Source organism: Leucoraja erinacea, chromosome 25 (genome assembly GCF_028641065.1).
Source record: "Leucoraja erinacea ecotype New England chromosome 25, Leri_hhj_1, whole genome shotgun sequence".
In the NCBI taxonomy this organism is placed as follows: Eukaryota; Metazoa; Chordata; class Chondrichthyes; order Rajiformes; family Rajidae; genus Leucoraja; species Leucoraja erinaceus.
The window spans coordinates 26432809-26458208 of record NC_073401.1 but is presented as its reverse complement, the minus strand read 5'-3'; the positions used below and the strand labels follow the sequence as shown (position 1 = coordinate 26458208).

The 25400-nt window shown below is 43.3% G+C and overlaps 1 protein-coding gene across 4 annotated transcripts; it reads left to right on the top strand.

Moving 5' to 3' along the window:
- Positions 1 to 957: 957 nt before the first annotated feature.
- On the top strand, positions 958 to 24255 carry LOC129709160 (transmembrane protein 248-like). Of its 4 annotated transcripts, XM_055655314.1 has the most exons (9): positions 1131 to 1145; positions 2622 to 2716; positions 6817 to 6885; positions 11399 to 11574; positions 15459 to 15759; positions 17231 to 17372; positions 20666 to 20828; positions 21248 to 21385; positions 23611 to 24255. In XM_055655314.1, the coding sequence occupies exons 4-9, from the start codon at positions 11416 to 11418 to the stop codon at positions 23629 to 23631; spliced, it is 924 nt and encodes a 307-aa protein (XP_055511289.1). In that variant the 5' UTR covers positions 1131 to 1145; positions 2622 to 2716; positions 6817 to 6885; positions 11399 to 11415; the 3' UTR covers positions 23632 to 24255. The 4 variants fall into 4 exon arrangements, with proteins under 4 accessions (XP_055511290.1, XP_055511291.1, XP_055511292.1 ...); XM_055655315.1 differs by lacking the exons at positions 1131 to 1145; positions 2622 to 2716 and adding an exon at positions 958 to 1053; XM_055655316.1 differs by lacking the exon at positions 2622 to 2716 and having other exon boundaries at positions 1057 to 1145.
- The last annotated feature ends 1145 nt before the right edge of the window (positions 24256 to 25400 follow it).

Here is a 25400-nt window from a genome sequence, read left to right as displayed (position 1 = left end):
TGTGTTTCTCGCCTCCAGCTCTTCAAATCCCCGCTACTTTCAGTCTGAAGAAGGGTCTCAACCTAAAACACCAGCCATCCTATGGTAACTTACACAAGGGGTAGTGGGTGTGTGGAATAAGGTGCTGGAGGAGGTAGTGGAGGCAGGTACTATTGCAACCTTTAAGAAACATTTAGACTGGTACATGGATAGGATAGGTTTAGATATGGACCAATTGCAGGCAGGTGGGACTAGTGTAGATGTGGCACGTTGGTCAATGTGCGCAAGTTGAGCCGAAGGGCACGTTTCCTCCTTGAATGACTGCTTTTGTAGTTTCATGATTAGCATGGGTTATGGGGCGAAGGCAGGAAAATAGCGCTGAATAGATAACCCATATCATGAATGAATGGAGTAGACTTGATGGGCACAGCGGCCATCAAGTCTAGCAATCCTGCTCCTGGAAGTTATGAACTCCAGAGATACTGCCTGACCCGCTGGATTACTCCAGCACTTTGTATCTAGCTTCAACCTGCATCTGCAGCTCTTTGTTTCTTCACAGGTGGTATGTTTGACATTTGCAACATTCTGGTCCTACCGGCTGAGTTACTCCAGCATTGTGGGTCTGTTGTCTTTGGTGGGGAAAAAAACAAAGATCTGCTACAGGATCTTTGGAAAAAACAGCATCTGCAGTCCCTACACACTTAATCCAGCATTTTGTGTCTATCTTGGGTGTAAGAAATCCCATCAAGTGCAGATCCTTCCGACACAAGACCACGCCTCGCTGAATTGATTCTCTGCGCTGATATTATAAATGCAAGTGCTGATGTTTGCTGGAAATTTGGAGGAGGAGGAGGATCAGGAGATGGTGCAGTCCGTTGCAGCAGCGGCCGTGCAACGGGCCAGGTTGTGCTGGGCAGCGCCGTGCTGGTCCTGACCTCACCTGTTGCACCAGTGCTACGTGTGTGTTGGGATCAACAGTCGCCATATCCGCCGATGCTGGCGGCCACTTCCGTCGAGGTGGGCGGGCGGGACAGGACCGGGACTAGGGCGGGAGTTGACGCCGCACCGTTGCAGGTGAGTGACATGGAGGATGGGCCCGACAACGTTGACTTAGAGAGGGACGGGGGGAGTGTGACGGCGGTCGTCGATAAGTATTGAGTTACCCGGTACGTGAGATACTTTATTGGAGAAACGCTGCGGCCTCCATGGGAACTGCTGCCTGATTTCCAGACCCCCAAAGTCTGAAGGAAGGGAAGGAGCGGTGCAGGCTCGAAGGGCCGAATGGCCTACTCCTGCACCTAATTTCTATGTTTCTATAAGACACAAAAAAGCTGCTGGAGTAACTCAGCGGGACAGGCAGCATCTCTGGAGAGAAGGAATGGGCGACGTTTCGGATCCAGACCCTTCTTCAGTCAGAAGAACAGTCTCGACCCTAAACGTTACCTATTCCTTTTCTGTCCAGCCTTTTGAATTGAATTGAATTGAATATTTATTACATGTTATTTGAACCTCAGTGTGTGTTATCTTCGATTTAAACCAACATCTGCAGTTCCTTCCTACACAATATTAACCCTACTTTATGTTGCCTGACCTGTTGACCGTTTGCAACATTCTCTGTTGTTTTTCAAGTTTCCAGCATTTTATTTTCTTTGATGAAGGGGCGAGGTGGTTCTCGTAGATTGAGGGTTTTTTTTAAAGACAATGTTAAGATCAGTTCTTTCAGATAGTTTTGGATAGTGCTAGGATCAGTTTTTATCTGTTTTCCCACCTTACATGTTTTTTTGTAAGCTTCCACATCTCGTTTCACCCTCCCCTGACAGTCTGATGAAGGGTCTTGACCCGAAACGTCACCCATTTCTTCTCTCCAGAGATGCTGCCTGTCCTGCTGAGATACTCCAGCATTTTGTGTCTATCTTCAGTGTTAGGATGATTGAGTTTCCTTGTGCCCTTCTCTCCCTGTTTGGCCAGCTTTGTGACATGTTTCTTTCACAAAGTTTTCTAAGAGCCACACGTCATGGAATCAGGCTCTTCGGCCCAAATTGCTCATTCCGACAAAGATGCCCCATCCATGCTAGTCCCACTTGTCTGTATTTGACCCATATTCCTCTAAACCTTTCCTATCCATGCACCTGTCCAAATGTCTTTTAAATGTTGTTCAAGTAACAGCCTCAACTGCCTCTTCTGACAGCTCGTTCCATATACTCACTACCTTCTTAGTGTGGAAAACAAATACCCTTCAGGATCTTTTCTCTCTTGAGTTAAACTTATGTCCTCTGGTTCTTGATTCCCTTCTCTGGTTAGAAGATTCGGCATCAGTAAATTAGTTTAATAAGATTGAACCACATCAGACTCTGAATCTCTTTCATCTCATCCAGTTCCATTGAGCTACTCAATCACAGTAATAAGAAACAAGTAATGGTTTCTCCATCCTCTATTGGCATTCCTCATGTTCAATAAAATAGGCATCTTGCATCTTTCCAACAACCTTTGGCAATGTCACAGGTGTGCTGGATACTCAACTAAATCTTCCCACCTTTCACTTCATCTAAACGTAATGCCCCCATGGAAAAGCAGCCATCGTAATCAAAGACCTGTCCCGCTGAGGTACTCCAGCATTTTGTGTCTTGTCTCCCATCCAGCAGAAGGTACAGATGCTTGAAAGTGCAAACTACCAGACTCGGGAACAGCTTCATCCCCTCTGTTATCAGGCTTCTGAACGGTCTTTTCAAAAGCTAAGGTGCTGTCCGATTCACCTCTACCCAATTGTGGACAATGGACTCTATCAACGAAACATAATGTTACAATGCTGAGAACTATATTCTGCATTCTGTATTTTCCCTTCTATCTATTGTACTTTTATTTTATTGAATTTTGCATTTGTTAATGATGAAGAATGGGGGTAGGACTTGACAAGCATAGGCTTCTTCCTATCCCTTTTCGAACGAGTCTAATGTGTATTATGTTGAAATTGGCTTTTGATTTTTTAATGTATGCATGTACATATATGTTATATATATGTATATGTGTATATGTATGTATATATGTACATGTATATGTATGTATGTGTGTATGTATTTATGTATATATATATATATGTATATATATAATTTTCCTTTTATTTATTCATTTTCATCTTTTCTTTTTTTAATCGTTCGAAATAAAGATATCATTCATTCATACTGGAATTTGACTTGATTATATTTATGCAAAGTATTACCTTATCTAATTGGATAGCATGTAAAACAAAGTTTTGCATTGTAGCTCAGTACATGTGAGAATAATAAACCTAAACCTAAACCAAATTTCTACACTTTAATTGAGCTCTTAACTGCCTCCATTCTATCAGTCAGCCCATCTGATTACGCCTTGGAAGAAACTGTTTATTTTAACACACTGGTGTGAAGTGAAACCTTTATCTTCACCTTTTCATCCGTAACATCAATCTGATTCCATTCCACACTCCACTCCTAAGGAGTGAAGTTTGAAGAAGGGTCATAATGCATAACGTCACCTATGAATGTCCTTCAGAGATGTTGCCTGACCCGTGAGTTACTACAACACTTTGTGTCTTTGTTTGTTAACCAGCATAGTCCCTTGTATCTCTTCTCTAAAGGAGCTTGTATTCTTTGGATTATATATAAACTTAATGTAGAATGTCCATTGCACACCACCTACCACACAGACTCGAAAGTGTGAGGTTGTGGTCCAGTAGCAAGCACTGCAGAAAGAATTCAACCCGAAAAGTTACCTATCCATGTTCCCCAGAGATGCTGCCAGACCCGCTAAGTTACTCCGGCATTTTGAACATTCAATTATTTTACATTCATTTTGTTGCCTTCCCATTCAACCTCGTTGTCCCTTCTTCCACAATTTTACATCTCTATCTACATGTCTGTCATCATGATCTTTGCTGACAAGTATTCTTTCTCGATTCATTTTATTTAATATACTTTCATTTTTACTTCTCACTGGAGTTTCATCCCAATCTTTCTTTGCTGTGTCTTCTAATTCTCTCCGCCTTTTGTGCCACAATTATGGAAGAACGGTTCGATTCCTATCTTGTCAAACATCCCAGTTAACAAACGTAACCTCATGAAAAGAACTGAACAAGATGAACCTTAATAATACCTCGCTGACCTCCCTTTATGTGAAGTCAAGAACAAGGGAAGTCCAGGACAAGGGGTCACAGCTTAAGGATAAGGGGGAAATCCTTTAAAACCGAGATGAGAAGAACTTTTTTCACACAGAGAGTGGTGAATCTCTGGAACTCTCTATGAAGAAACTGTCTTATGGAGATACTGTCTCCACTGTTATGTGGAACTGTCTTATGAAGAAAGACTGGATAGACTTGGTTTTATACTCTCTAGAATTTAGGAGATTGAGAGGGGATCTTATAGAAACTTACAAAATTCTTAAGGGGTTGGACAGGCTAGATGCAGGCAGAGATTGTTCCCGATGTTAGGGAAGTCCAGGACAAGGGGTCACAGCTTAAGGATAAAGGGGAAATCCTTTAAAACCGAGATGAGAAGAACTTTTTTCACACAGAGAGTGGTGAATCTCTGGAACTCTCTGCCACAGAGGGTAGTAGTTGAGGCCAGTTCATTGCTATATTTAAGAGGGAGTTAGATGTGGCCCTTGTGGCTAAGGGGATCAGGGGGTATGGAGAGAAGGCAGGTACGGGATACTGAGTTGGATGATCAGCCATGATCATATTGAATGGCGGTGCAGGCTCTGGAGGGCCGAATGGCCTACTCCTGCACCTAATTTCTATGTTTCTATTAGTATATTAACCCATTGGGGTTTGTCGGCATTGAGCCTGTACTCGCTGGAGTTTAAAAGAATGAGGGGGGACCACATTGAAACATACAGAATAGTGAATGGCTTGGGTAGAGTGGATCTGGAGAGGATGTTTCCACTAGTGGGAGAGTCTAGGACTCGAGGTCATAGCCTCAGAATTAAAGAACGTTCTGTTAGGAAGGAGATGAGGAGAAATTTCTTTAGCCAGTGGGTGGTGAATCTGTGGAATTCTTTGCCGCAGAAGGCTGCAGAGGCCAATTCAATGTATATTTTGAAGGCAGAGATAGATAGATTTTTGATTAATACAGGTGTCAGAGGTTATGGGGAGAATGCTGGAGAATGGGGTTAGGAGAGCGAGGTACATCAGCCATGATTGAATGGTGGAGTAGACTTGATGGGCCAAACGGCCTCATTCAATTCCTATCACTAATGACCTTAATTATAGATAACCATCCTACCAACAATTAGAGAGCAGACCTGAGCTACCATCTACCTCATTGGAGATCCTCAGACCTTTAATCAGACTTTACTGAACTTCAACTTGCACTAAACGTTATTAACGTATTTCCTTTATCATGCAGGTAGACACAAAATGCTGGAGTAACTCAGTGGGTGAGGCTGCATGTATGGAGAGAAGGAATTGGCGACATTTCGGGTCGAAACCCTTCTTCAGAAGAAACGTTGCCAATTCCTTCTCCAAAGATGCTGCCTCACCCGTGAGTAACTCCAGCATTTTGTGTCTACCTTCGATTTTACCAGCATCTGCAGTTCTTTCTTAAACAACCCTTTATCATGCATCTGTACACTGTGGCTGGCTTGATTGTAATCATGAATTGTCTTTACACTGACTGGTTAGCACGCAACTACACGTGACAATAAACTAACATTCTAATTGATCTTGCATTTAGGTGACATTGTGCAAAGATAAATGACTGGTAGCTTAAATTCCCCGTCAAAAGACGCCACAGAAAATCACTCCATTACAACATTTATGTATAATGTATGTACTACAGTTGCATTTCTGTGTGTTCATTGATTCTTTGGTATTGTATATATTATCTGTGTGCACTGCTTTTACAGGCCTGTTTTTCTGCTGCAAATAAGCATATCATTGTTCCATTGTCGGTGCAAATGACAATTAAACACTCTTGACTCTAACGCAGCAGGATTGGAAATTATAATTTTCCCTCTCGAGATTAAACCTTGGATTAGTTAAAAGATGAAAAATGCTCCCTAATGATAAACTTGTTTTTGCAAATTTAATTTGATGGCCTTATTTCCATCTCTTGGATTCTTGTGATAATTAAGTTATAAGCATTATGCGCAGCTATAGAGTTCATTGGTACGTGTGCCTAATTTTGTTGTAATTTGGCTCTAAATCAACTCGTGATGGGTATGTGCCTTCGTAATTGGTAGGTGATTCTGATCCATCGTGTCTTTCAAAACATTGCTTAAGAGTGATTAGGGAGATTTGTTTATTTCTAATCCATTAGCTAACTTATTACTACATGATTTGAATACTGCTTGGGAATTGCTTATTTTAAAATGTTTCATATTTTTAAATAGATGAAGTGTCCATGCCCTATTATTTTAAAGCTATTTATCACAAATGTATTGAGTTCAGTAAATCTAAATGTTTCATTACTAGATCAACTAGGGAACGGCCGTGATCTACCATCTACCTCATTGGAGACCCTCGGACTATCTTTAATCTGACTTTATCATGCAGTATACATTATTCCCCTTATCCTGGATCTGTACACTGTGGACGGCTTGATTGTAATCATGTACAGTCTTCCCACAGACTGGATAGCACACAACAACAAAAAAGCTTTTCACTGTACCTCGGTTCACTTGACAATATACTAAACCAAACAACCTGAATCAATATTTCACAGAATTCCAACGTAATTTTCTTTTTCTGAAACTCTTGACCTATTTAAATTTTGAAAAGCTAAGCGATACCTTAGTCTTCTCGTATGAGGCAAATACTATTTCAGCTTATTCGGTGCCTTTAATATGATGATTTTCTATCTGCAGATAGATACGAGTGGAATCTGGCAAATTCAGGACCATCCAACTGAGCGGTGAACGGAATGCATTAGAGAGGTGGGATGAAAAATTTAGAACACGATGTAGTTAATGTAATCTCTTCCTTAGTTACTAAAAAGTAGGATGCCACCTGTGTATGAAGCAACTGCAGATGCTGGTTTAAACCGAAGATAGACCCAAAATGCTGGAGTAACTCAGCAGGGCAGGCAGCATTCAGTATTCAGTATTTACTTTAATGTCATTTTAACTGAGTTCTTACATACACAGATGAAACGTAAAAATTGTTTCTCAATCAGTTCCCGTCAGTGCAGTTAATAAAAACAGAATAAATACATATAGCTTTAAAATTAAAATGAACATATCTAAAATAGGCCTAGAAATTGAAATAAAAACAGACATCCAGACCGAACAGTGGCTTTGCTTTGGCAGGTGTCTAGCTGTCAAAGTATAGGCGAGGTTAGATGTGTTGGTGTATAATGTATGGGGAGGGGACACAGTCCGTTAACCAGTCTTATTGCCTGTGGGAAGAAGCTGTGTAGCATCCTGCTGGTTTTGCAGCTGATGCTCCTGTACCTCTTCCCAGATGGCAGAATGGAGAAGATGTGGTGTGATGGATGATAGGGGTCCTTAATAATGGAGAATGGAGATGGCTCTGCTGATGGTCCGCTTCTGATAGATCTCAAACCGGAAAGGGAGTGGAGGACCAATGATCCTGCTGGCTGTCTTCACTATCCTGTTAAGTTGTTTTTGTTCATAAGGCTTGCAGCTCCCAAACCAGGAAGTGATGCCGTAGATCAGTATACTCTCGATGGTGCCCCTGTAGACGGTCCTTAGGTGAACAGTAGGGAGACCTGCTTTTCTTAGTCTCCGGAGAGGGTGGAGCCGCTGCTGAGCATCTCTGGAGAGAAGGAACAGCTGAGATACCATCTGTCTCAACTGTTATAATGGAGGCACAAGGTATTGCAGATGCTGGAATCTTGCATAGAACAAAAAGTGGTGGAATAATTCATGCTGCCTGACCCACTACATTACTCCAGCACTTTCTGTTCTCAGCTGTTCTAATATAGTGCCTGCTGCTCCCACCACCCTAGTTTTCTTCCTTCCACAGTGTGTCCAAACCTTGCTAAATTCCTAATTCCTGGGGGACATAACACTGAGACAAATCCCATAACATGCTAGACTCAGACTATGATATCTGACTCATTGCCTTGTGCCAGATGAGAACAGCGAAGTCAAAACAAACACGATTTGCTCTTCTCGACACTAATGTCTCTGGAGGATGTGTGATTAGGAATAGATAAACAGTTGGAGATTTTTTTTTGGGGGGGGGGGTAAATAGATCATGAATCATTCTTGCAAAAATAATAAAAACTGTAAAATAATTATAATTGTTCTGTATTCAAATATATGAAGCTCCGGTGAGACTTGACCTGAGATATCTCGACAGTTTTGTACTGTGGTTTCCCATTACTCCCGTGTGGATTAGAGTCGTTAACAACACAGCTGGTACATTGCAGTTTGATTCAGACTTTGGAAGCCTTGCCTAACGTGTGTCCCAGTGATTGGCTTGCAGTTGACATTGGGTATATGTTCACCGTTTTTGTGCATAAACTCACCCGCTGTTCTTAATTCACAATTTCACAAATCAGAATCTGACCTGCTGAGTTACTCCAGCATTTTGTGTCTATTTTTTGTGACATTATAGTTGCACATGTTTCATTTCTAGGATTGTTCTTTGCAATTTTTTTTAAATGACTTATGCCATTTCTCAACTGCAATTTCTTAGCGCAAAAATAACCACAAGAGGACCAGCATATCCATGCAAACCCAGCTCTCTGTGTTACCCATTCTTGTAAAGTACACTAATAATTATCAGTCTGAAGAAGGGTCTCGACCCGAAAATGTCACCCATTCATTCCTTCTTTCCAGAGATGCTGCCTGTCTCGCTGAGTTACTCCAGAATTTTGTGTCTATCTTTCGATTTAAACCAGCACCTGCAGTTCTTTCCTACACTGATAATTTTATTCCATGCATGAGGGCGGCACAGTGGCCCCCGGTTTCAACCCACATTCGAAAGACGTGCAGGTTTGCAGGTTAATTGGCCTCTGCAAATTGTTCCTAGTGTGTAGGATAAAACTAATGCACAGGTAATCGCTGGTTGGCGCAGACTCAGTGGGCCTTTCCACTCTGTATCTTGAACTTAAACTAAACGAAACAAAATGAAATATGAATTTTTGATAATCAGTCCACTTACGAAACCTCAACCACAGAATTTAGTTTATTTTTTAGATTTAAATTCTTAAAAAATATTATATCAAAATGTGATTACCTGTGGTAGATTGTTTGTGTTAGTATTCAGAGAATGAACTGGAAAAAATATACAACTTGAAGCAGATTTTACTCTCCATTTCTCTAGTTTAAGTTTAAGAATTGGACTGATAGACATTTCTACCATTTGGTGAGTTATGGATGGCATGAGTAATCCATACTGTGGAACAACTAGCACAAAAATGATCAATATTTGCATCCAGCATACAAACATCATACCCGGATATTACATTCCAAAATGTCATATTTACTTCGGATACAAAACGGTATTTGAAAATATAGGCACTCGTCACTCATATGTATTGTAGAGCAATGACTTCAGGGTGCAGAATAAAGGAACTGCCTATGCTGGTTTACAAAATATAACACAATGTGCTGTAGTAACTCAACTGGTCAGGCAGCATATTTTCCTTTAGTTTAGAGATACAGCCTTCAGCCCACTGAGTCCACAACTACAGCGATCCATGCACAGGAACACTAGGCACACCTACTGTGTCCACAACTACAGCAATCCCAGCACATGAACCGACGCACACTAGGGGCAAATTTTACATTTATACCGAGCCAATTAACCTACAAACCTGTACGTCTTTGGGATGTGGGAGGAAATTGAAGATCTCAGAGTAAACCCACGAGGTCACGGGGAGAACGTACAGACAGCACCTGTAGTCGGGATCGAACCCAGGTCTCTGGCGCTGTAAGGCAGCATCTCTACCGCTGCACCACTCTGCCGCTCTCCGCCACCTTCTCCATCTCTGGAGAACATGGTTAGGTGACGCTTCGAGTTGGGACCCTTCTTTTAAAGAGGTTGTCTAGAGATGCTGCCTTACCCTCCGATTTACTCCAGCGATTTGTATCTTTTGTTACCTTAAGGTGCAGGTCATGTTGGCAGTTATGATGCAGGTCAGGGCCTATTTTTGAGTAACACCACAAAAATACCTCAATGTCTTGGAATACATCCACTTTTGGAATAGGTGTAACATTCCCTTTGCCAAATCACTCAGAAAAAAACAAAGCTTAATCTGTTCAAGCTTCTGGTGTCTTAAAATGGCAGATATTCTAACATAACATCCTTCTCAACTTCAAAACATACACTACTGAAGAACAATAGTGCTTGATATGCAGGGTTCCTCTAGCAGTTTATTTTTTGCTTTGTTGTTTTTCTTTGCAGTAGCATCTATTATTTCATATCACCTCATTTGAAGTATTAGTGTTACATGTTTAAGATAAAACTTGTGACAAAACCTGGAAACACGAAACTTGGACCCAAAACTTTGCCTATTTCCTTCGCACCATAGATGCTGCCTCACCTGCTGAGTTTCTCCAGCATTTTTGTCTACCTTCGAGTTTCCAGCATCTGCAGTTTCTTCTTAAACACGTAGCCCTTGAGCTCTGTTTCACAGATCTGAGTTTTAATGGTATAGTATAGTTTAGTTGATGGTGCATAGATCCCGCTGTTAACAGTTTAGTATAGAGATACAGCATGGAAACAGGCCATTCGGCCCACCAAGTTCACGTCGACCATCGACCACCCATTTACACCAGTTCTCACTAGTTCACGCTGTTGTTCCATTTTCCCAGTCCCTACACATTAGGGTCAATTTTCAGAGGTCAATGAAGCTACAAATCTTAATTTGTGAGGTGGGAGGAAACCGGAGCACCCGGCCCAAACCCTTGCAGTTGGAGGAAACCAGAGCCTCCAGAGGAAACCCACACGATCACAGAGAGAATATGCAATTTCCACACAGACAGCACCTGTGGTCAGGATCAAACCCAATTTTCTGGCGCTGGGAGACAGCAGATCCTCTTTTCAGTAACATGCAAAACCATAGAGAAATCTAAAATTTGCGCTCCAGTGCTTTCTCGGTGATCTGTGGTTTTGAGGTTGCTCAACAGGTTGCTGTTTTTGTAAGAGGGCCGCAGTCATGATTTTCATCCGTGCAGAACGCCACGCCAATTGCCACTCAATGGTTATATGGGTTGTGGTGAAGTCGGTCTGATTAGATGTGCCTTGTGTCCACAAACCTCTGAGTGAAAAAGTTACCCCAATAGTTCCAAAAACCTATGTCCTCTGGTTCTGGATTCCTTTACCTTGGGTAAAAAGTCTCTGGACATTTACCCTTTCTATTCCTCCCCCCCCCCATGATTTTATACACCTCTACAAGACTCACATTTCAGTTTTGAGCTTTATGCAAAGATGTCTTTAATACTTACTAATGTGTTTATCTTTTTTTAAATTTAGCTTCATTAGCTGCCGCCATGTTAACACGACATGCGTTGGAGAAAGTGAAGTATTTTGTTATCCACCAGCCCCAACTGGTTGTGTTTATATTGTGCGTTAGCTCACTGGGTGTCGCATTCTTCAGCCTGGGGATATACATCCGGTCACATGAAATCACAAACCCTGACGTGCCTCAGGTAAGCTGGTAAAATGCAATGAGCAAACACGGTAGAGTTGTAGCCTTACAGCAAAGGCTGTACATTTCTCATTGACTGAGTTTATTTCATTTTGAGATTCTGCATGGAAACCTATAACCGTGAAGTATAATCTCCCCCCTCTCCCCCCCCCTCTCCTCTGCTTTTGCAGCTCATGAAAATATAAGGGTTAAAGTGCATGGAGACCCATAGAAACATAGAAACTTAGAAAATAGGTGCAGGAGTAGGCCATTCGGCCCTTCGAGCCTGCACCGCCATTCAATATGATCATGGCTGATCATCCAACTCAGTATCCTGTACCTGCCTTCTCTCCACACCCCCCTGATCCCTCTAGCCACAAGGGCCACATCTAACCCCCTCTTAAATATAGCAACCCAGGTTAAATATAACCCAGGTTCGATCCTGACCACGGGTGCTGTCTGTACGTTCTCCCAACGATCACGTGGGTTTTCCCCGGGTGCTCCAGGTTCCTCCCACGTTCCAAAGACGTGGGAGGAATGTAGGGTAATTGGCTTAGGTAAAAATTGTAAATTGTCCCTAGTGTGTAGGATAGCGCCAGTGTATAGGGTGATTGCTGGTTGGCCTGGACTCAGTGGGCCAAAGGGCCTGTTTCCATGCTGGATCTCAAAATGAACTAAACTCAGTCAATGAAAAATGTACACATTTTTGTTATACTGTATTGGCAATAAGAATGTCATGCCTAATTTGTCATTTCCCCCTCTCCCCCCCTCCCCCTCTCCTCTGCACATGAAAATATAGGGGTTAAAGTGTAAGTTCTTAAATCAGATTCCCTTTGCATTTATGCAGCTGCTTAATATTTTGGGATCTATGTGCTTCTTCTTCTTCTTGCGTATGGCGTGCACAGCCTAAAGTTGTAAGACAACTTGTTCTGTTTGATCTTCTGTTTGTGCACGCCAGGTTGATTGCATTTGTTGAAACGGGGTGGACCACGTGAAGGTTGCAATCTCCCACCCCGGAGCTATGCACTATTATTAAAGAACTGATATTTATTTCAAGATCCTGAATGTATCAGACATTACTTCAGTCGTTTCCTTCTTTAGTTCCCTTGATGAAACACCAAGACAAAAAAAACAATGCTGAATATAACTCATTTCAATTGTGATGCAAATGACCTTGCTACATTTATCAGCCTTCCACATAGCGGGTGAAACCTCTCTCGGAAAGCCACTTGTTGAGGCCTTGAGTAATCTTTAGCACTTCAATATGTCACCCTTTAGATGAAATGTTAAACAGACACTTGTCTGTTCTTCAAAGTGGTCGCAGAGGTTACTATGGCACATTTGAAAAATCTGAAAACTTGTCCTGTAGGGTTTTTTTTAACCATTACCAGCACCCACTGAACCAGACAATATGAATGCTTTTATTGGACTTTGTCGTGCACAGTTCAAGACAAGAGAGTTTATTGTCGTGTGTCCCAGATAGGACAATGATATTCTTGCATTGCTGCAGCACAACAAGATATTGGAGTCATAAATATAGATCAGATCAGTGTGTCCATAAACCATAGAACATATATATATATATACACACACCAGTAAACAGATAAAGTGCAATAGATTGTTATAGTTCATAGTTTGATAGTTATAGTTACAGTTCATAGTCTGATGGCTGTGGGGAAGAAGCTATTCCTGAATCTGGATGTTGCAGATTTCAGGCTCCTGTACCTTCTACCCGATGGCAGCTGAGAGATGAGTGTGTGGCCAGGATAGTGTGGGTCCTTGATGATGCTGGCAGCCTTTTGGAAGCAGCGATTGCGATAGATCCTCTCGATGGTGGGGAGGTGAGAACCGATGATGGACTGGGCAGTGGTTACGACTTTTTGCAGCCTTGTCTACTCCTGGACGCTCAGGTTGCCGTACCAAGCCACGATGCAACCGGTCAGCATGCTCTCTACTGTGCACCTGTAGAAGTTCGAGAGAGTCCTCCATGACATATCGACTCTCCGTGATCTTCTCAGGAAGTAGAGGCGCTGATGTGCTTTCTTTATGATTGCATCAGTGTTCTGGGACCAGGAGAGATCTTCTGAAATATGAACGCCCAGGATTTTTAAGTTCTTGACCCTTTCTACCATTGACTCGTTGATATAAACAGGACTGTGGGACTCCATCCTACCCCTTCCGAAGTCCACAATCAGTTCCTTGGTTTTGCTGACGTTGAGAGCCAGGTTATTGTGCTGGCACCATTTGGTCAATCGGTCGATCTCGCTTCTATACTCTGACTCGTCCCCATCAGTGATACATCCCACGACAGTGGTGTCGTCGGCGAACTTGATGATGGAGTTCGCTCCCTGACGAGCTCAATGCGTTTTACGCACGCTTTGATAGAGAGAATACTGATGTGCCTTCCCGAGTCCCCATTCGCCGTGATGGCATTACGGTCACAGTCACATAGGCCGACTTCAGAAGATCCTTCAGAGGGGTGAACCCTCGGAAAGCGCCTGGACCTGATGGTATACCCGGGCGTGTCTTGAAAACCTGTGTGGACCAACTGGCTGGAGTTTTTACGGACATTTTCAACCTCTCACTTCTGAGGTCTGAGGTCCCCACCTGCTTTAAAAGGGCATCAATAATACCGGTGCCCAAGAAGAGCAAGGTGACGTGCCTCAATGACTATCGACCAGTGGCACTAACGTCTGTGGTGATGAAGTGCTTTAAGAGGCTGATCATGGCGCAAATCAACTCATACCTCGACAAAAACCTGGACCCACTGCAGTTCGCGTACCGCCACAACAGATTTACGGCGGATGCGATCTCACTGGCTCTCCATTCCGCTCTGGACCATTTGGACAACAAAAACTCATATGTCAGGCTGTTATTCATTGACTACAGCTTGGCATTTAATACTATCATCCCCTCCAAGCTGGTTACCAAGCTCTCAGATCTGGGTCTCTGCGCATCCCTCTACAGTTGGATCCTCGACTTCCTCATTCACAGACCACAGTCTGTCCGTATTGGTGGCAATGTGTCATCCTCGATAACAATCAGCACGGGAGCACCTCAAGGCTGCGTGCTCAGCCCCCCTGCTGTACTCACTCTATACTCATGACTGCGTGGAAACAGGCCCTTCGGCCCAACTTGCACATGCTGACCACGATGCCCCATCCAAGTTCATAAGTCATAGGAGCAGATTTGGGCTATTCAAAGTCATGAGAAGAATAGAAACGGGTAAAACACTTAGAGTCTTTTGCCCAGAGTAGGGGAATCGAGAATCAGAGGACATAGGGGGGAAAGATTTAATGGGAACTAGAGGGGTAATCTTTTTACACAGAGGGTGGTAGGTGTATGGAACGAGCTGCTGGAGGAGGTAGTTGAGGCAGGTACTATCACAATGTTTAAGAAACATTTAGACAGGTTCATGGATAGGGTAGGTTTTATGCAGATATAGGACCGGATAGCTTCGGCTGTGAAATTGTTTGGTTTTGTTTAGTGATAAAGCAAGGAAACAGGTCCTTCAAGCCACCGAGTCTGCATCAACCAAAGATCACCCGTTATCCCACACACCAGGGACAATTATGGAAGCCAATTAACCGACAAACCCGCACATCTTGGGGATGTGGGAGGAAACCTGAGCACCCAGAGAAAACCCACGTGGTCACAGGGAGAACGTACAAACACCATGCAGACAGCACCCGTAGTCGGGATCGAACCCAGGTCTCTGGCATTGTAAGGGAGCAACTCTACAGCTGCGCTACCGTGCTGCCCCAAATGTTATTCCCACCCCAACTCAATATTTTCTGAAGTGGTGGGGGGATTGGGGGGGGGGGAGGGGGATTAACTGAGATCGATGCTACTGAGATGCCATCCATTTTATTTGAAGTGCTTAAATATGTCTCTATTTTGATTTAGGTCTGGAATACAGTCCTTGAGTCTCTCGGGAAACTGAAATTCTGTCCATTTAAAAATGAAAGCTCAGAAGGTCTACCTGCCCTTGTGGGACATGGTTCGGTAAGGAGGAGACCAGACCCAGAACCATTAGTTCATACCACAACAGGGCAGCCTTCCACCCCTGTTTCTACACCCGGTGTACCAGTCAGCATCTCTCTGCTGGTGCCCATGAGGTTTGACTTAAGGAAACCATTCAAAAGATTGTATGACAACACAACTCATCTTCAGGCTGTGGTGCCTGGAAATCTGCTGGGACTCGGAGGTAAGCAAAAGTATACAGTATTGATCCCTCAGAACTAATATCTATGGATGCTTGTTCATTAAACTATTCGCTGTAATAGTTTTGACACATGGAAAATGACAGGTTGCAATGAAGATTATAAAAACTCGAGCATTATCTGTTAAACCAAGGACTCCTTTCTTTGATATAGTATTTTGTAGCCGCATAATAGTTACAGCTTTGCTTTAGTATCCACTTGAATATAAATTGTGTCTTTGTTTTAAGTCTCTGTTTTGTAATATTTAAAGACACGATGTAAATATTCACTTGCCAGGATTTGTCCCTTTTCCCACCTCTTCTAGTTTTTCTCCCCCCCCCCCCCAACTACTGTTAGTCTGAAGAAGGGTCCCAACCCAAAACATCAGTTATCCTTGTCTTCCACAGATGCCTGCTGAGTTACTCCAAAACTTTTTTAATGTAAATACAGATGTAGGATTTGAGATGTTTAAGAAGGAACTGCAAATGCTGGAAAATCGAAGGTACACAAAAATGCTGGAGAAACTCAGCGGGTGCAGCAGCATCTATGGAGCGAAGGGAATAGGCAACGTTTCGAGACGAAACGTTGCCTATTCCCTTCGCTCCATAGATGCTGCTGCACCCGCTGAGTTTCTCCAGCATTTTTGTGTACCTGTCGGATTTGAGATGCTTCCTTCTGCTCTTCTCCTTGCCCAATCAAAGGGCGGCGCAGCGGTTGAGTTGCTGCCTTACAGCGCCAGAGATCCCGGTTCGATCCTGACTACGTGTACTGTTTGTATGAAGTTTGTACATTCTCACTGTAACCGTGTGGGTTTTCACCGGGTGCTCCAGTTTCCTCGCACATTCCAAAGACATGCAGGTTAATTGGCCTCTATAAATTGTAAATTGTCCCTTGTGTATAGGATAGTGCTAATGTGATCGCTGGTTAGCATGTATTCGGTGGGCTGAAGGGCCTGTTTCCATGGTGTATCTTTAAAGTCTAAAATTGATCTATAAAAGCAACAGTTTTTAGGTTTAGAGAGACAGTTTTGGCTTTTGTATCTAAATCAGTGGCAATTATGCAGACTGAGGGCATATTTTTCAGACCACTTTAAAATGGCGAAAAGACTAAAGTGACAGTGTCGAAACAAGGAATTGCAGATGTTGGTTTACACAAAACGACACAATGTGCTGGAGTAACTCAGCAGGTCAGGCAGCATCTTTGGAGAACACGGATAGGTGAAGTTTCTGGTTCCTGAACCAAAAACATCGCCTCTTCATGTTCTGCAGAGATGCTGCCTGACCCATAGAGTTACTCCGCCACTTTGTGTCCTTTCACGACGTAATGTTTAATTTTAATACCACTATAGTGTTTTTTTCCTTTTCTTCCTCTCACTTACTTTCCTTTACTTACCTCTGAGAAATTTGTGTGGAGATTCCCCATGGTTCTTCCGTTGTGTTACTTTAAACAATTGCCGTCATCGCCTTTGTGTTTCAGATTCAAAGGAGCCGATTAACGTCATGCTCATGTCACCATGGATACCTGAACATTACCTTTCACGAGTAAATTTCACGAATACCAAGAGTCCCCTCACCTGCATCGTATTGACTGGAGCGGCACATGTCCTGCCCCAAGCAAGGTCTGTGAAAGATAAATTGTGAAGGATGTTTGTTGAAACATAGAAATAAGGAACTGCAGATGCTAGTTTGCATAAAAAGTGCTGGAGTATCTCAGCGGATCAGGTGTAATCTCTAGTGAACATAAATAGTTGGCATTTCTTGTCGGGATCCTTCACACTGGAGACCCGTTGAGTTACTCCAGCACTTTTGTGTCTTTTTTAGAATGTTTATTGTATTGGGTTGAGTAAAAGTATGCGGGCTTAGCCACCAGTAATTTGAAGATTGTTTCTCTTTGTTGATATTTTCCTTGTAATTTATTGAACCAATACCTGTTGGCTGCTAAACCTGATCAGGATAACGTATCATGACCAGAAACGAGGGGGGTGTAAGGGAGGAATACCAAGAAAGGGAGGAATACTAAGAAACACCAAGCCATTTTTTACTTTACAGATGTGGAACCATATATTATTCCCATCATCATACACACTAGGATTAGGTGGACAAGGGAAAGAATGAATAAGATCAATTTGGGGAGTTGTTGCATGGTCGTGGTGAGATAGTCATGATAAAATGTGGAAAGTGTGCTGCTCTGATAAGTACAAAGGACATAAACCAGGCAAAAGACAAGGGATTGAGAGCAGATGGTATCCCCATTGATTGGAAGATCTTGAACATAAAGAGATTTAAAAAAATCTTCTGCTTTGTAACAATTTAAGTTATGCGGATGGTCTTGACGTTCCTGCCATTTACATTCCCCTTTGTGTTTTAAAACTATAAAATCACTGATCCACATCTTCAAGATCTTCTCTTGATCTTATGCACCAGTAGAATTTAAATGTGACCTTTTAGTTTAGTTTAGATTAGAGATGCAGCACAGAAACAGATCATTTGGCCCACTAAGTCCACGGCCACCAGCGATCCCTGTACCCTAACACAATCCTACACACTAGGGACAATTTACAATTTTAACTGAAGCTAAATAATTTACAAACTTGTACGCCTTTGGAGTGTGGGAGGAGATCAGAGCACCCGGGGAAAACCCAAGCGGTCACGGAGAAAACGTGCAAACTCCATGCAGACAGCACCCACTGTCAGGATCAGGATCGACCCCGGATCTCTGGCGCTGTAAAGCAGCAATTCTGCCACTGCGGCACCGGGCCACCCTCTATGCTGCTTTTCTCTTGTCTTTACATCATATGATTAGGATAACTCATATTTCAATGATAACCGGTTTATCCAGTTTAGGATATTCTGTCTTCAGTGCGTTAATGCTAAAAAAAAAACTGCGATGAATGTGATGACTCATGGATTTGACTAATGCTAGCAGTTTCCAGTGTTCCTCACCATAATTTCATTGAATTTTATCTTGTCTCCTGAAGTTGGTCAAGTTGAGGGTACCCACCTTGAGTGGTAGAAATTCCCCGACAACATCCCAAACTGTCTATATTTTGTATTCAATCTGAAGCTGAATGAGGTTACAGGTCCATTAGTTATATTTCAGGAACAGTTTCAACCCAGTTGTTATGAGGCAAGTCAAGTTTATTCGTCACATACACATATGAGATGTGCAATGAAATGAAAAGTGGCAATGCTCGCAGACTTTGTGCAACAAACAAACAAACAAACAACCAAACTACAAACAGAATGGAACAGAATCACATATTCTTTTACATATTAAATATTGTGGGCGGAAGGAAAAAGGGAAAAAAAAACCCAGCAATTAAAAATAAAAAAACCCAGTAGAATGGTACAGTAAAGTTAGTCCCTGGTGAGATAGGAGTTTACAGCCCTAATGGCCTCTGGGAAGAAACTCCTTTTCCACCTCTCCGTTCTCACAGCATGGCGACGGAGGCGTTTGCCTGACCGTAGCAGCTGGAACAGTCCATTGCAGGGGTGGAAGGGGTCTCCCATGATCTTATTGGCTCTGGAGTTGCACCTCCTGATGTATAGTTCCTGCAGAGGGGCGAGTGAAGTTCCCATAGTGCGTTCGGCCGAACACACCACTCTCTGCAGAGCCTTCTTGTCCTGGGCAGAGCAATTCCCAACCCAGATTGTGATATTTCCGGACAAGACGCTTTCCACTGCCGCTGAGTAGAAGCACTGGAGGATCCTCGGAGACGCTCTGAATATCCTCAATTGCCTGAGGTGGTAAAGGCGTTGCGTTGCCTTACTCACGAGTGCTGCAGCGTGTGATGTCCATGTCATAGATGTGGACTCCCAGGCAGTGGCGGACTGGCCAGGGTGTCAGCTTTCCTGGTGGCAAGTGGGCCCCTGATGAAGTGGGCCCCCTATATCAAGTGTGCCCCTGATGAAGTGGGCCCCCTATATCAAGTGTGCCCCTGATGAAGTGGGCCCCCTATATCAAGTGGGTCCCTGATGAAGTGGGCCCCCTTTGTCTCCTGGCAACCAATCTTTTTAGACCCAGTCCGCTACTGCTCCCAGATATTTAAAACAGCTCACCCTATCCACAGTATCCCCATTTATCCTCAATGGTGTGTACGCCCTCTGATGATGTGCCCTCCTAAAGTCCATGATCAGCTCCTTAGTTTTTTTGATGTTCAAGAGGAGGCAGTTGTCCTGACACCAGAGTGCCAGATCAGCCACCTCCTCCCGGTAGGCCTTCTTATAGTTGTCTGAGATTAGACCCACCACCACAGTGTTATCAGCAAACTTGATTATCGAGTTGGTGCTGAACCTAGCCACACAATCATTTGTGTACAGGGAGTACAATAGGGGACTGAGGACACAACCCTGGGGGGATCCTGTACTCAGGGTGAGGGACTTCGATCCTATCAATCCTACTCGAGAGTGGGACGGAGCGGTACTATCTACTCCACTGGAGACCCTCGGACTATCTTTAATCGGACTTTACTGAACTTTATCTTGCATTAAATGTTATTCCCTTTATCCTGTTCTGTACACTGTGGATGGCTCGATTGTAATCATGTAAAGTCTTTCGTCTGACTGCTCAGCACGCAAAAAAGGTTTTCACTGCACCCTGGTACACGTCCAATAAACTAAACTAAATCGACATTTCTGGACCACAGATCCAGATATACTATATGAATTAAAATCCAATTGTAAGGAATTTCAAATTAAATTAATTAAGCATATCTGTGTATAAATGCTAACCTTTGTGGTAAATACTGAATTGTTTGTGAAGCAAAATCTACCTGAACTGCAAAATCTGCCCAAACCTCTGCTTCTAGCCTATGAGTCCACTATCCTGGGTAAAAGTGTCCCTTGTGTCCTTTAGAGCACTAAGGTTACTAGCGACGTTAACTACATTTTCTTTCTTTTCTGTTTCTTTTAGGTACTTTCCTTCCTGTAACCTGGACAATCTCACTGGTGCGTCTCTGTACGAGGCCACATTCGCAGAGAGGTCAGAGAAGGCATTTTCAAAAGGTCACACTTCTGCTGAGTGCTACACAGCACAGTACATGCCTGAGCCCAAGTTCACCATTCTGCTGTCGGAGGTAAGAATTGAATAAAAACACCTTACTTTAGTATTCGTTATTTGTTTAATTCTATCGTTTTACAAAGAAAACAACAAATATTTTATCTACTGTGTTCAGGGCGGCACGGTGGTTCAGCAATAGAGCTGCTGCCTTACAGCGCCAGAGACCCTGGTTCGACCCTGGCTACCGCTGCTGTCTGTACGGAGTTTGTACGTTCTCCCTGTGGTTGTGTTGGTTTTCCCCAGGTGCTCCCGTTTCCTCCCACATTCCAAAGATGTACAAGTTTGTAGGTTAATTGGCTTTGGGGGAAAAAATGTAAATTGTCCCTATTCTGCAGTTTTCTTGTTTCGTGTTAAACAAGAGGATACAATTCCTCAGCCGAAAGTGATGAACTCATTGAGTCACATGTACTTTGCTTGTTTATTTCTCACCTGTAGGAAGATCGGATTCTCTGCAGCCAGCATTTACTGAATACAAGTTATGTTCTAATTCTGCTGGCTCTCATTATCTTCTGTGTATCTGTGGCAGCCGGGCTGAGAAAGAAAGTGAGGCACAAAGAGACAAACTTACACAAGGTAACCAGGCTCATTCAAGATAAGTTGACTCTTTTGGTAATAAACAATATATCAATGGTTCTCATGCTTCCGTTTGGAAAACATGCATCATCAGTGCTTTAATTTGCGGAAGGAGAACCGTGATCTATTTCGTATTGAAGCAGGGCCGGATTTAGATGAAGAGAGGCCCTAAGCTGTTCCACTTGTGAGGCCCCCTCCGCGTTGGTTTTCAGCGCTGGCGGCGAGGCAGCGACCGGACAGCCATGGCGGCCAAATCTCCCACAATTCAAAGCGAGGGAGAAAGTGCCCAGCGCCGACCAGTTGCCGTTGCAGTGCGCATGCGCAGGGCGGCGGATGATGTGCTGGTCGTGGTTGTGCGCATGTGCAGGGAGGAGGACGTGCAGGCAGCGCCGGCGGATGAGGAGCGAGCGGAGCCCGGCGGCCCGGACACGGATAGCGGGGGGGGAGATGGAGAGAGAGAGATAGAGAGGGGGGCTTCACCCAGAGTTGAACGGTAGGTGTCCTGCCTTGGCTGGAAGCCCCCTAAATTTCGAGGCCCTAGGCTTCAGCCTATGAAGCCAAGTGGTAAATCCGGCTCTGCGAGGCCCCCCTAGACCTCGAGGCCCTAAGCTTAAGCTTGTCTAGCTTATAGGTAAATCCGGCCCTGCCCGTGTGTTCGAGGCCTCAGCTAGGTCGCGGCGTATTTTTCAACATGTTGAAAAATGCCCGCGAGTAAAGAAAGGTCGCCATGGAAAATTCAATACTTTTTTTACTCGTAGGTTTAGTCGTAGTAGGTCGGCATTTTAGTCGTAGGTAATCGAGGGTAGTCTAAGTCAGTCGTAGATAGCCTTCATCATAGTCGAAGGGAGGTCGAAGGAGGTCGTCTTCACTTTTCACTATTCGGTGTTCAATTTTCCTGAAGTTAGTCGTATCTAGTCGAAGCTAGTCTTCCACATAGTCGAAGGAGATCTTCTACATAGTCGAAGGAGGTCTTCCACATGAAATTTTTTCAAACTCTTGGAAAATCTTCTAAACTCGCTAATTAGGTCACCCAAGTGGGACAGCCCCTTAAGTGACTTAATTGTGTTAAAACCTTTCTTGCATTGACCAGGCTTCTGGATATTTGATCTGGGTCTTTGATGACAATAGCCAAAAAGACTGCTGGGCATGTGGATCAAAAAATGGCCATAGCACAATTCGACATCATTTGCACTAACATTAGCAGTTCTACAGGACGTTATGCAGCTCTATAGGACTTTGGTTAGGCCACATTTGGAGTATTGCGTGCAGTTCTGGTTACCGCATTACAGGGTGGATTTGGAGGCTTTGCAGAGCATGCAGAGGAGGTTTACCGGAATGCTGCTTGGATTAGAAGGTTTAAGCTACAGAGAGAGAGGTTGGATAGACTTGGAAATAGACACAAAATGCAGGAGTAACTCAGCAGGACAAGCAACATCCCTGGGGAGAAGGAATGGGTCTGTGAAGTAACTGCAGATGCTGGTTTAAACTGAAGATAAACACAAAATGCTGGAGTAACTCAGCGGGATAAGCTGCAGAGAATAATGGGAATGTTTTCTCTAGAAAGTTGAAGGTTGAGGGGAGACTTGATAAAAGTATATAAAAGGTAGTCGTTCCTGCCTGTGGAAGGATCAAAAATATCTCCTCAAGACTGGAGAGGAACTTGGTGTGGGGGAAGAATGGCCTAGTTACCCTGGGCCATTTGGTATCCAACGACGAGAGCAGAGCTGGGGGCTCTGGAAGTGTAGAGCAGGTGTACCATAATGCTGCCTGGATTAGAGGGATTCAACTACAGGGAGAGGTTGGATAGACTTGGATTGTTTTCTCTGGAGCGTCGGAGGCTGAGGGTAGACTTGATAAAAATATGTTAGATTATGAGAGGCATAAATAAGGTGGACAGGCAAAACCTTTTTCCCAGGGTTCAAATGTCCAACACTAGAGGGCATAGCTATAAGGTGAGAGGGGTAACGTTTAATGGAGATAGATGTGTGGGACAGGGTTTTTTTTACACAGAGAGCAGTGGGGGTCCTGAAATGCATTACCGGGGAGGTGGTGGGGCGTATAAAAGGCTTTTAGATAAGCAAATGGAAGTGATGCCAGATCTGATCCCCATCAGCCCAGCACACAGTTAATGAACCACGGCATCTTTTGTAGGCTGGTTTGTTTAGAAATGAGGATGAAATTGTCTTGACATTCATGGCTTTTACTGATGTTTCTTTATATTCCAGGTCCATCTTCTGGAAATGTGATCTTTGACCAAACTTGTGTAGAGAAATATTGGGATCCATGAGGAGAATGGAGAATTTTTCATCTTGGTATCTCTTGTGAAACCCTCCAAAGGAAAATATACATAGCAATGAGCTAAATCTCATATTAAATTTGTGCTCTTCCTTTGAAAACAATTAATTTTGGAACTATTGCTATTTCCTTTCACAAATGATATTTATTTCTTGTGGCATGATTGTTATTTAAGAGGAGGTGGAATTTTTTTAATTGTGTAAAATCCGCTGGTCATCCGCCAATTGTAAGACTTGGCAAACATCTTTACAAATGTCTGTAATAACTTACAGTATACTTTAAAAATGGTCTATTTTCCATTTACTGTTTTAAAAAAGGGTGCTGCATTGAGGTGATGTTTTAAGCATTTGTTAATTTGTTAACTTTGTTTGTTGGTTTAAATGTAATATTATTTAAAGAACTTTGCTGTTCCTTGTACTGATGGGATTTATTTTGAATGTCTGAGAACATCCCAGATAATTATTATCAGAAATTTGCAAATGTCAGGTGTCTGCCAAAGTATTCATGGACATCAGCCTCAGGCAAGGTTGTCCTGATGGGGGAATAAATGTAATCAAATAAAATGGCTCGAGGCAGATCACGTGTGTTAATGCTGGAAAAAGATACATAAAATTTGCAAATACTTTACAGTTTGTTTGTTAAATAGCTGTTCCACAGATCTATTTTTACAGTTAAGAACAATCACCTCTTTTAGGGTGGTCCAGAGGCGCAGCGGTAGAGTTGCTGCCTTGCATCGCCAGAGACCCGGGTTCGATACGGACTAAGGGTGCTGTCTGTACGGAGTTTGTAGTTCTCCCCAAGACCTGCGTGGGTTTTCTCCGGGTGCTCCTGTTTCCTCCCACACTCCAAAGATGTGCAGGTTTGTAGGTCAATTGGCTTCTGTAAATTGTACCCAGTGTGTAGAAGAATCCGAGTGTATGGGGTAATCACTGTTCTGCGTGGACATGTTGGGCCAAAGGGCCTGCTTCCACGCTGTATGTCTACAGTCTAAAATGTACCGAGGTATAGTGCAAAGCTTTAGTTTGCATGCTATCCAGTCAAAGAAAGGCAACGCATGAATACAATCAAGCCGTCCACAGTGCACAGATGAAGGATAAAGGGTACAGCATTTAGTAGGACGTGCTGAATCGCTTGTTTGGAATTATGGTTCAAAATGTTTGTCTTTCGGTATTGAATTACCTTAACATTGTCGCAAGATGCCAGGCATGCTTGAACTCGAGGTGTGAGTGTTTGAGGGAATAGCTAACACTAATTTGTGAGTTATGACCCCTGAAACCTAATTGCAGATGCATGTTGATATCTTAATGCATCATTCCCTTTCTCTGCTTAAAGCAAATTTTGTTATTAAAAATTTCCTCAATTTCTCCTAAAGTATTAACCAGCATCAGCCGTTCTTTGCGACGTTTTGGGTTGAGACCCTTCTTCAGACAAGTCTCTCAGTTTGAAGAAGAAGCTCATCCCTAAATGTCGCCTATTCCTTTTCTCCAGTTATGTTGCCTGACCTGCTGAGTTACACCAGCATTTTGTGTCTATCTGCAGTACTTGGTTTCATAGTTGACATGGATACATAGAAAATAGGTGCAGGAGTAGGCCATTCGGCCCTTCGAGCCTGCACCGCCATTCAATATGATCATGGCTGATCATCCAACTCAGTATTCCGTACCTGCCTTCTCTCCATACCCCCTGATCCCTTTAACCACAAGGGCCACATCTAACTCCC